This window comes from Hesperophylax consimilis, chromosome 1, assembly GCF_061612785.1.
Source record: "Hesperophylax consimilis isolate HC1 chromosome 1, BYU_Hcon_1.0, whole genome shotgun sequence".
Classification (NCBI taxonomy): Eukaryota; Metazoa; Arthropoda; class Insecta; order Trichoptera; family Limnephilidae; genus Hesperophylax; species Hesperophylax consimilis.
The window spans coordinates 6,280,100-6,292,317 of record NC_142836.1 but is presented as its reverse complement, the minus strand read 5'-3'; the positions used below and the strand labels follow the sequence as shown (position 1 = coordinate 6,292,317).

The following is a 12,218-nucleotide window of genomic DNA, read 5'->3' as shown; positions in this document are numbered from 1 at the left end:
TTTTCGAATTCCATGGGGGGGGGGGGGAGTGGCTACAAGATTCATTTCGGACGCAGAAAATATTGTATCAAAAACCGGTGTATTTTTGTTTAAAAAGTAAGTTCAAGAGGTTAGATTTTTTCGTCGCTGATTCTCGTTCTGAGTAGCCTAAATAGCGATAAATCGCCTTCGTTGGCAACACTGGTGACCGCGCGCAAGCTGCATTGTTTGTTTTACCGCGGGCCCGCGACAGTTTTTCAAATTGGCGGATTGGCGGGTTTTTTGAAAATAGTTCACGCGGGCCACTTATAATTCGTTCGCGGGCCACATTGTGGCCCGCGGGCCTGGGGTTGGGCAGCCTTGCTCTAAATCATGTATAAAAATAAATAAAATAATAATTGTGATGTTTTTGTGGAAAAAGTTTCCTACAAAGTTTTTATGGATCAGATGTTTTTTTTAATAACAAAATTTGTCACTTTGCCTGTAATCACAATTGTGAACACATTTCCGTTTTTTGATATTTGTATTTTTCATACTATCCATAAATTCTTAAAATTTTAAATTTAATTTAAATATTATTTTAATAGAATGTCCATCACTGGTTTCAACTTCTCGGTGAACTGTTAAAAATGTGTATTTTTACTTATTGTCCTCCAAATTTTTTAACTTAAACAACAGATAAAATATTTAATAATATTATTTGTTGCATTTATGTATGCTAATAATTTCCTATAATACAGGATGCTACATAATTACTCATCTTCAATAGTGGTAACCATGTTGTGTGTTATTTCTTTCTTCTCCGTCATCCAATAGGTATTAGATTATTATTATTGTTGAGCAGCTTGACGTACCAGTGATGTAAATTATCCTATAGCAATTATAACAAAACAAATATTGTTTGAAATAGTAAAACTAAAACAACAATTTTGACTTGTGACGTCTAGTCCTAACCCTTTTCCAGTGAAAAAAACATCAATGAAACTTATTGAAAAAAAAAAAAACTTCTTAAATGCTAAAAATAAAATTCTTTTGACAGTGACTAATTGCTTTTTACAAGAAAGGAGTTTCTCTTTGTTGTTGTTATTTTAATTTTTATTTTAACTTCACATATTATATGTGTAATTTCAATACAACAATTCACATTTAATAGCTGATGATGTTTTTGATGGTTATCTTTAGTAAGCTCATTCAATGTTAAATGTTTTCCAGTTTCATAATTTTGCTGATGTTGATAGTTGGTAGTATTTGCAGAGATGTGCAAAATGGGTACCCAAAACCATTTGAAATGCAAAATGGAAATGGGTCAAAACTTTTCCATTTGAAAATGCAAAATGCAAAATGGTTTTTAGAAAAGCATTTCAAATGCAAAATGCCAAATACCTATTTTCAAAATGCATTGAAAATGCAAAATGGTTTCTCAGGTCAAACAATTAAAATAATTATAGAATTTTTCAACAATTTTGTCATTTAATAATGGACATCAATGTAGAACAAACATATTACATGATGGTAAATCCAAAAACACCACAACTACAGATTATGAAACCACAAAAAATTTGCGCGGGACTGTTGCCAACGTAAAAACATAGAAACTGCTATCTAACATTTAATATTACAGCGTCATGGCCCCATGTTCAGTATTTGAATCAGTATTTTTTGTAATGGTATCACTCAATTTCCAGGGCTCCTACCAGGGAGCAACTTGACAAATGTAAATTATCTCTCATAGCGAGGTTGAGGACCGACTGATATTTGGGGCTTATGAAAAAAAGATGAGTGGAGATAGTAGGAAGAATGTTGCAAAAAAGCATTTAAAATGGAAAATGCATTGAGAAAAGCATTTAAAATGCAAAATGCAAAATGGTTTTTAGAAAAGCATTTAAAATGCAAAATGGAAAATACCCATTTTGCATTTTGCATTTCCATTTGAAATGGATTTATTTGAAATAAAGCACATCTCTGAGTATTTGGCAGTATACTGGCAAGCGACAATGTTATGTTTTTTCTACCTTATAAAGTAACGCAAAGCACATGGTACATGAGACGTATCTCAGCAATAAGATGTACTGTGCTTGGTTACTATTTCATTGAACGCCAAGGCCAGTAGTTCAATGTGATTTACAATTCCAATCTTATCTTTCAACCTTTAAGCTCTTTTAGGATAAAAATATGTATGTTTTTGCTGTAGGTATGTGTTTTTTTCAATAAATCAAATCATTTGTTGTAAGTAGGTACCCCAACTAAATGTATTTTTTATCTGATTTACGCAAAAAATAATATGTAAATATTATGGTTCTTGTTGTTTTTTGTTTTCCTTTCACCCAAACAACAAATAATGAAAGTAGGTAAATAAGTATAATCATTACTGAAGTACAATACACTTGTTCATATGTTCATATCCTTGTGAATGTAAAAAAAAAAATAACTCACTGGGAATATATATTTTATAAATATTATTGTTATAATTTTGTAATGTATTCAGGCTAAATAAATTTAAAACATATTGCTATTTTCACATAAGGGGTGTTGAAAAACAATCGTGCAAAACTAACGATTATTAGTCATGAATGTGATGGAAAGAGATTTTAAAACAATCTACGTAATTTACCCATATTTAAATTATTGCAGGTTATACACTCTGAAACTGATCGGTCCTACTGAAGGTTGTCGATATGTGGAACCAGAATACAGACTACAGACATGGTGAAGGTAGAGAAAAACAAATGAAGACCACCAATAGGGTTATAGGAGACAGAAGGCACCCCACAATAGTTGTCTTCCAGCCCAAGATTGTAAATACAACCATTATAAATACCCTTGTAATTATGCCTTAATGCTGGTAATAACTAAATAATTGGAAATTCAGCTGTGAAATACGATATAGTAATGAAGATAGGGAAATCCATATAATTTTAATAAATTGTATACCATCCCTGATACCCCCCTCCCTCAAATGTTGCGTATTCAAACCATAATTTAAGGAATAATTGTACCAGTCTGAAGATGGCCATAATATGCTGAAACCATTAATGGACAAAATACAACATAGTGGAAATAAGTTTAAAATTGTTTTATAATATCTTAGGACTTTTCATGCCAGAACCCACAGCAATAAGAGACAGTCAATCCATTGATCACAGGAGACAGCCGAAGAAGATTGAGAAATTTTCCTTAGTTGCAGTTTATAAAAATGGTCAAATAGGATAGAAACTAAAGAAAGACCTGGTATCAAAATTTCTGCAGTTATGAACAAACTGAGAACATTTGAATTCCTCCTACTACCATTATAAGTGAACAATGTTGCTTGTGCAGTGGGTGGAGGTTTTGTAAGTACTAATATTTATATGGTAAAAGGTTTATAGGTAGTGATGTCAGCAGCAGTTTATTTTATTTCAAAATCTAAAGGAAATTATAAAATATTCCTACTGCAAAAATTTCTGCAAAGGGAATAATTTGATTATGTGTAACGGAATAATAAAAGTAGCTCGACAACAAAATAATTTTTAATCTGTACTAAATGTTTGCGAGCATTTATAAAATGGTAGTTACGTGATATGCATCAGGTATCTTTGAAAGTGAATAGAATTCCCACCACATACTGAACACTGAAGCGAGTGAATATTAAAACAATGTGATAACGCGGCGGGACTCAGTCGCTGAGTTGACCTCCTGCCGACTACTTGTGCTCTCGAGCTCTGCCCTCTCTCAGTGAATTAATCTTGTGAAATCAATTGTGGTGCCGTCGCATTTAATTAATGTCTGCAAATATATTTCCCAAAAGAAATATTTTTTGAATTCCTCGCTTTATTGACCAATACCAAGTTAATCAATTTAATGGTTGTGCCAGTTCACAAAACTAAGGAAGAAACGAAACTGATCACCGAAACAAAGGAGCAAGTTTTGATCAATAAAATCGCTGAAAAAGCTAAAATTGAATCTGCATTCGATTTTTGTGGTGGTAAGAATATTTTTTAATCGTTAAAAAAAATAAAAATTTCGATGCTTATAATTTCATCATCATCTTGAATTAATTTTATGAATATTAATCACATGTTAGTTGGTCCGTAATTAGCTACATGATATCTCAGCAACTTTCAAATGGCAGTTTCTATTCTGAAACTGATTTAAATACGTATGTGTATGTAATTCTTGGCGTGATGAAGTTAATATACATATGTATTAGGTTGATACATAGTTTTTTTTTTTTTTTTTTTTACAGTATTACCGCACAAGAGTCCCAACTGCTCCCGTCTGGAGCCAGTGAGACTATGGCATCCCCAATTGGGGTATGATGTGAGGCTGAGGGTATTGGGGAGGGGAGGGAGATGGGGAAGAGGAAGGTGGGGAAGTACCTGGCTATTCAGATCTGGTCACCAAACACGGCTAAAGCCATTTCAAGCAACGTTTCAATTCTGAATGGTGGTCTTACACCAGGGCGATACTGAGAGTATCTTCCACTCTGGAACGTGCCGCAAATATACTATATATTATTTTAAATTAATTAATTGTGAAATAACACAAATTAATCAAATAAAATTTATTTGCGCACGCCGGGTTCGAACCCGCGACCTTCGGATCTGTAGTCAAAAGCGTATACCACTAGACCACGCCGGCCGTCAAAATAGTTGTTGTTTATACTTAGTGATATTACTATTTGACTGACTCCTTAAATTTGTTACAAAACATAAAATGGCACTAGAAAAATATTTAATTTTGTTTTAAGCAAATAGCAACATTTTAGTAATTTATTATAACGGCGGTGTTCCTGGATATTTATGGTTTGAGAACCTTAGAATGATCAGCTACTCTTCGCATTTGCATAGTGATAATAGAGAACCATAGAAAACTCTGAAAGAAGAAAGCAGCCCTCCGTGTGTCCTCAATTCGTTTACGATCTGCGTGATTTGATTAAATAATATAATTATTACATCATTTGTTCTATTATTAATCATCATAATTTTATAATGAATGCTACCAGGGGAGGTGAAGAGTATTAAATTTTCTTCTTATCACCAAACTCATATCGCCCAATGTCTGGTAGCTTCGTCTATATTATATGCATTAGGACAAAACAACAAGTTTGGATCATTCATTTAGAGTAACTGGACTCTTCATTTCATCTTCAACCTTCTATAAACATATAAGAATGTTGACAATGAACTGTAAAACACACTCAATTAACATTGCCAGCATTATAATTACTACATATTTTCATTAGACATCAGCTTCATGTTTTGTTCACAAACAGTGATAGATGTACATACCTCTTCACTCTCGTGCTTTAATATAAACTTATTTCAGATTGCCAGAACGAGTCTGAGAGAATGTCGTCCATGCCCCAAGGGATGTTTAGCGCTAGGAAGATTCGGGAGAATGAAGAACGGATGGTTCTTGCCAGGATGTCGAAGGGAGAAGGCTACGTCTCCCACAAGTATTTCAATACTAAATGTGAGTCTTAATATTACCTAAATGTCTATTACCATACTTACTAATATGTAATTTTGTAAATTATGAGAAACAACATTTTATAAATTTATTAGCGCCTGATAAATTTAATTTATTTTATGAAATAATATTGAAGAAATAATATTCAACGACAGTCAATACGCGTCCAGTACAAAAATATTAAAATGAGTTTATCAATCTTCCAATGATAAAGTAGTGGCCTCTGTCACTACATAAAGCTCTCCTAACAGAATACTATGTATAACATAATATCTTATATCCAAGTCCAGTGATAAAACACATGGCGAATTTCAAGTGATATCGTTTGCAATAACAAGTATTTTGAAGAAAACACTGTTATTGCCAATTAAATAATTTAAATTAAAATACAGATAATTAAATATTTTAGTAATTTATTCACCTAGTCATTCTTATTTTCATATCAATGTTAGCACTTTTTTAAATAATATATTTATCAGTGCTTCTTATGACAGCTGTAAACCCAATTTAGTAATTTTTGTAATACTTATAATGCCTAGACCTGGCAGCGCCCATATAAATTATTAATCTGATATGCTTTTGAGCTGCGCAGGAATCGAACCCAGAACTCACCAGTACCTCACAAATTTGAGTAAAATCCGTAGACCCATATTCGCTTTTTCTTTAATAATTTTGAGAGAGTGAGTATTATATTTGTGGAATATTATATTTAGGTACTTACTGTGCTTAAGAAGTTTTATTTTTAACCACTCTAGAAAATGAAATAACATTTATTTAACGGTAGGATACATAAAAAGACTTTATGAGTTTATTTATTCTATAATTAGTTATTACAGAGCTGTGTTGGAAAAAGCGAGATATTATTCTAAAACTCAATCTTATGTGTCTCTGGTGATCTGACTTAAACCATTCATCATCATCATCATCATCATCACTTTTGGCTCTACAACCCCTGGTGGGTCTTGGCCTCCTCAAGAGTCTTCCTCCACTCATCTCGGTCCCGCGCCAGCTCTCTCCAGTTTCGAAGCTCCAAGGCAGACAAATCTTTGAGGACGTTGTCGCTCCATCTTAACCATGGCCTTCCCAGGCTCCTTCTCCCTATCGGTCTTGAGCTCAGCAGGGACTTTGGTTCTTGATGCTCGGTCATTCTCTCCACATGACCTAGCCACCGAAAAACTGACTTAAACCATTATAAAAATAAAAACATTCTGTTGAATCTGTATTTTACGCCCAATTGGTGTCGAGTCAAATTATATATCTTGAATAAATAATGTCACTACGAAAGGTTAAATTATTTACCAAAATGTAAGACCTACTCCAGCTCCACAGCATGATGCTTTTGCCACCTAGCCATTTCATCATTCGGTACAGGAAGACTAAAATGTGATTATCGTTTTCCCCACATTCCCGACGTGAATGGAATAACGAACAGAGATGTGCTTTTTTCAAATAAATCCATTTCAAATGGAAATGCAAAATGCAAAATGGGTATTTTCCATTTTGCATTTTAAATGCTTTTCTCAATGCATTTTCCATTTTAAATGCTTTTTTGCAACATTCTTCCTACTATCTCCACTCATCTTTTTTTCATAAGCCCCAAATATCAGTCGGTCCTCAACCTCACTATGAGAGATAATTTACATTTGTCAAGTTGCTCCCTGGTAGGAGCCCCGGCAATTGAGTTATACCATTACAAAAAAATACTGATTCAAATAGGTACTGAACATGGGGCCATGACGCTGTAATATTAAATGTAAGATAGCAGTTTCTATGTTTTTACGTTGGCAACATTAGTCTCGCGCAAATTTTTTGTGGTTTCATAATCTGTAGTCGTGGTGTTTTTGGATTTACTATCATGTAATATGTTTGTTCTACATTGATGTCCATTATTAAATGACAATTTTTTTTTTAATTCTATAATTATTTTAATTGTTTGACCTTAGAAACCATTTTACATTTTCAATGCATTTTGAAAATAGGTATTTTGCATTTTGCATTTGAAATGCTTTTCTAAAACCCATTTTGCATTTTGCATTTTCAAGTGGAAAAGTTTTGACCCATTTCCATTTTGCATTTCAAATGGTTTTGGGTACCCATTTTGCACATCTCTGATAAAGAATGTGCATGGTGCTCAAGTTTTAATGCAATTGTTGAAAACATAATGGTCGTCATATCCAATAAAACTACAAAATGAATCAAAAAAACAGAGCAAACTCACCATAACTACATACTGTTTAGGCAGCTTTTTCTTCATTTGTATTCTTTTCATTCACATATCTGATAATATCACCTGATGACCCATATGTTGCAAATGCTTATTTATGTGAAGATAATGTTATAAAAACATTTCATATAACATTCGCAATGACTTTGTAATTAACATTGATAGTTGTGTGAACGTGTAAAATGTAATCATTTAAATCATCACGTCTAACAAATCTAAACATCGGTAAATAATTATTATATATTACTGTGACCTTATGTGACTATATATTAAGTAATATTGTATAAAATAGCACCTTGCACAAGTATAATGTTGGTATGATAACAGCAGAGGACTAGGTAATGAGTAGTAGTTAGCAGTTATTAGGTGGTGGGTAGTAGGTATTAGGTAAGTGACCACTGTAATCAATAATATTTGGATGATTTTGTATTTGTGTATAGCGCGGTTTTCATAAAAAATAATGTCAAGAGGGATGTCGATGTCTTAAGATTATCCGCTTTTAACATTGAATAACACTATGTAAAATGTTAGCATCTCGTCGCGAATGTTGTGTATTGAATCAAAGTGCAAAATGCATCCACGATAGCACCTGATAAACAATTTACCGGTGTTTAAAAACATACAAACGTTTTTATCGGTTCAAATACGAAAGTGGAACAGAGTTGCCAATGCATATATTGCATGTATTATATAATACCCCCAAGAGATGAAGAGATTTGCAAATTACCCGCAAGTTGCTTCACCTCCAAAATTAAACGAAATTCTATTGAAATAAGCATTCATTTTTTATTATCTAGTCATTTTCCGATTATCTCTTTCGTGCAGGCTTTAAAAATAACTTTTTTAGAAAATTTGCTGTGATCGAAAACGAAAAATAGTGCATTTTCACAATTATTATAAATATTATTTTTCAATGTGGTTGGATAATCAAGAAATCCCCAGAATCCCCGCATTTTCCCCACCAAATGTTTTTCCTTCAAACATGCCAATTCTTGAAAAATATAACATATTAGTCATATCACCTAAACGGTGTGTTTTAATGACATGGTATTTCTCTCGTTTTTAAATCACGATTTATAAATTCTACGTAAAATAATATACAAATAAAGCAATAATATTTTTCACTGCAGTCATTACGTCCGCATAGGGCCGGCTCAGATTATACAATTTATATGAGCAAAGATACCTTCCAGTCAGAATCCTGCACAATCCGTCCATCAACATGAATATTGGCGATCAACAAAATAATTTTTTGCTACTGAATATCTGACAAATGATGTAACGGTTGTTCTAGTGATGGAGCTATCTCCGCTGAAGTACAACAGCAAACTGATGAACAGCATCTGGGGCCTGTACAACCGCTATTCCCCTCATAACATCAAGCGAACCAACGATGATCTCTTCAATGTTTTTGGAGGCTTGCCAGAGTAAGTACCTAAAACAAACACATAGATTATCAACCAAATCTGCAGAAGTAGTTCTAAACTTGATTGCGGAGTGGAATTACTTGAAGGCAAATGCTTGTTCAGATATTGAAAAGCACATTTAATTTCAATGATAATATTATATTTATACTTTTTTATAAACGCGTAAGTATGTTAATGTATTTCTAAGCTAACGGTCTATTTTCTTTAAACAGATCTTCTTGTGCAAACCTCCCAAAAGCAGCTGGTTCCAAGGAAAAGGAAGCAGCCACCAGCGCGGGTAAGGCCCCCACCAAGCAGACCCAGAATCTGCCCAAAATTGAGAATATCTGGTCCAATATATCCATATCCCAGTCTCACTGAACTGATTAATTTATCTCATTTTTATTGATTAAAATACTATGTACTAAATAAAAACTCTAAAAGAATGCCTTCTCATTTATTAATTATTCCCATTGGAAATTTATAATTGTGAAAAGAGAACATAAACGACCACTGATAATTTATGTAAAACAATAATATTTAAATTAGGTGTCTATGTAACTTATATAATTTTAAATATTGCTTAGTCGATAGGTATCAAATAAAAGCCAGTAGGGCTTCCGGAGTTCGTAGAGTTATGTTAATAATTAACATTTTTTTAATATGTACGATCTCTTCTACTTAGCAATGAAACGAAATTTTATTACAATATTGTGTTAGGAAAATCAAATATATGAAAGTAATAAAAATGACAATCCTTCAATAATAAACCTTCCTCACGCCCCATGTGTCCATAATTTGGTTTCTTTTATTTTATGTAATGTTATTAATCAAGCAATAACAATCCTTTTGTAGATTACACCGACGATTACGTTTAGAAAAGTCCACGAACTTATAAAACCCCAATTTTATAATAATACCTTCCCGCGCAAAACATGGAAATGTTATCGATTCGCAATGTCTCCCGCCGAAACAACGCGCAGTTTCCTGTAATAATAATGCCATCTAACGAAGTATTCAGAAATATGTTAGTACACTTTATGAATAAACACCGCACGAGTGACATCTAGGTAATAATTATTACAAGCATATATAAAGGATAACTTTTTCGCGGGCTATGGATTTAGAATAATTGAAAATTATAATGTGCTATATTTTATGATAATGTTTTATAACGGTTCCCTGATAACTCATCACAATGAAGATTGAACACATCTTTAAAAACTGATATAAAGATATTAAAATCGATGAAAAAAATAAACCCAACCTAGTTAACTTTACATCACTTTTTAATGGTGTTAATTGACATTTTGATGAGTTATCCGGTAACCGTATATTTTATTATTGTGATGTAATACCCCAAACCCCAATCGTTTCTTCAAACACTTTTGAATACTGTAGATTTAATTTAATTTAAACACTATTTTTATATTGTAGATTCGTGGCAAGTAACAACATAAAAAATATGTAGGCAACTAGGTAACTAGGTACCTAAATACAGATACCTAAACACAGAAGAAACTGAAGGGGGGTGAGGATTGTTTAGGTAGTTTTTTTTTAACCTCTACTCGTCTATCATTACATCGCGGTGACGAAAGTTTCAACATTTTCTTTAAATTCTGCATCCTTAATATTACACTTCGGCCGATTAAGTGGCTTAAATATGAAAATATTATGCGCAATGTTCATTTATATTATTCGTAACAGAAATAATTATTAGGTTGTACTTACAAAAAACAACTTAATTTTACAACGAATTCATTTGCGAAATGTAAATACAAGTATATAAGTAACTATCCTATTACCTTGTGGATTTACAATACCCTGGAATGTTATGAACTAAGCATTAAGGTTTTTACTAAAATGTCGAAAAATTAAAAATATTAAAATAAGTATGAATAATGAAATGTTGTACAACGGAGTTAACTACGTAAAACCTAAATGATTGTTTAAACAAACAAACAAATGTTGGTCCGTGTTCAACCAAAATTTTCACCCATTCCATAATCTTGGCCTGTGTTGAACGCTTCTCATGTCCGTTGAGTGGGCCACACAAACAACTATTCTTTGCTCAAAAATGTTAATGAAAACGTCGTCGCCATACTAATAATGTATTTGTTGGTAAAATCTATCTTTTTTAGAAAAGTATTTTTTTTTAATATTTTCGTTTGATTATCTTATTTCTAAGTGTAACTGTCATAAGAAACATACCACAGTATTAAATTAAAGCAAAACTTTTGTTTGTTTTGGGTGGTTGAAGCTTGATTGAATTTGTAACATTAGTTAAGTGGATCTAAGAACTTCACCCATTGCACGGGTAAGCCACCCAGTGAGGCCAACATTACTAAATTGTAATAAGAAATGTAAAATATTATGCCAAATAAAAAAAAATTGCTATAGTGATTTATTTTTGGGGTATTATGCCGTGTTGCGCGACCTCATTCGAAGACAATATTTGTGGCAGAATTCGTTCACACCTTGAGTCCTTATATTTCAGAACAGTTTTTAAAGATATCCCAGTGTTGATTTGCGTTAACGTTTTATTGAATATATTTTTTGTAAATTAATAATTAGACGTGATCTGATGCTGTACCTTTGTTCAAAAATGAAAAAAAATCTTTGGATATGATTTGAGATTTTCACGGCCAAAATTATTATGGTGATTTATTTTTGGGGTATTATGCCGTATAGCGCTTACCTCCTTCTTTAGCCAACGTTTCGGACAGCATTACTGTCCGAATCGCTAAAGAAGTAGTTAGCGCAACACGGTATAATACCCAAAAAATAAGTCACCATAAAAATTCTTTCTTTGAGCATACTAACAAATTAAAAATCACCAATGTAAATTTATTTTCGCGGCCATATCGCCGTGCTTGCGGCGATAGTATTGCCCATTGTAAAAATAGTGAGAATAATAATTTATTTGCGAAAACATTTTGCTTATAGATATGAAATCCATCTCGCAATGAATGAAAAAAGTTCACAATAATTAAATCCAATCGAATGGTGTAATTATTGAAGATTGAAATTCTTTAAATGTAATTTATTTTCGGCATTTAAGAAGTGGTATCGTGGTGCCTATCGAGTGGCAACACTATCGATCCGCCAGAGGGCGGGGTCTGACGAGCTGCTCGGAGCGCGAGGCACTTTCAAGCCGGGAA

General features: G+C 32.8%; 1 protein-coding gene across 1 annotated transcript; it reads left to right on the top strand.

Annotated features, from left to right (window-relative positions):
* The first annotated feature begins 3,614 nt into the window (after window positions 1-3,614).
* On the top strand, window positions 3,615-9,503 carry LOC149426192 (uncharacterized). The gene is made up of 4 exons (XM_089635973.1): window positions 3,615-3,940; window positions 5,284-5,430; window positions 8,946-9,078; window positions 9,291-9,503. Exons 1-4 carry the CDS (start codon window positions 3,817-3,819, stop codon window positions 9,436-9,438), a joined length of 552 nt encoding a protein of 183 aa, XP_089492099.1. The 5' UTR covers window positions 3,615-3,816; the 3' UTR covers window positions 9,439-9,503.
* The last annotated feature ends 2,715 nt before the right edge of the window (window positions 9,504-12,218 follow it).

Excerpts from the sequence above, each read along its gene's own strand:
- LOC149426192 (XM_089635973.1), top strand. The coding sequence starts at position 3,817 with ATGGTTGTGCCAGTTCACAAAACTAAGGAAGAAACGAAACTGATCACC. Across the intron at positions 3,941-5,283 it reads TGCATTCGATTTTTGTGGTG|ATTGCCAGAACGAGTCTGAG; the intron begins GTAAGAATATTT and ends AACTTATTTCAG. Across the intron at positions 5,431-8,945 it reads CAAGTATTTCAATACTAAAT|TGATGGAGCTATCTCCGCTG; the intron begins GTGAGTCTTAAT and ends CGGTTGTTCTAG.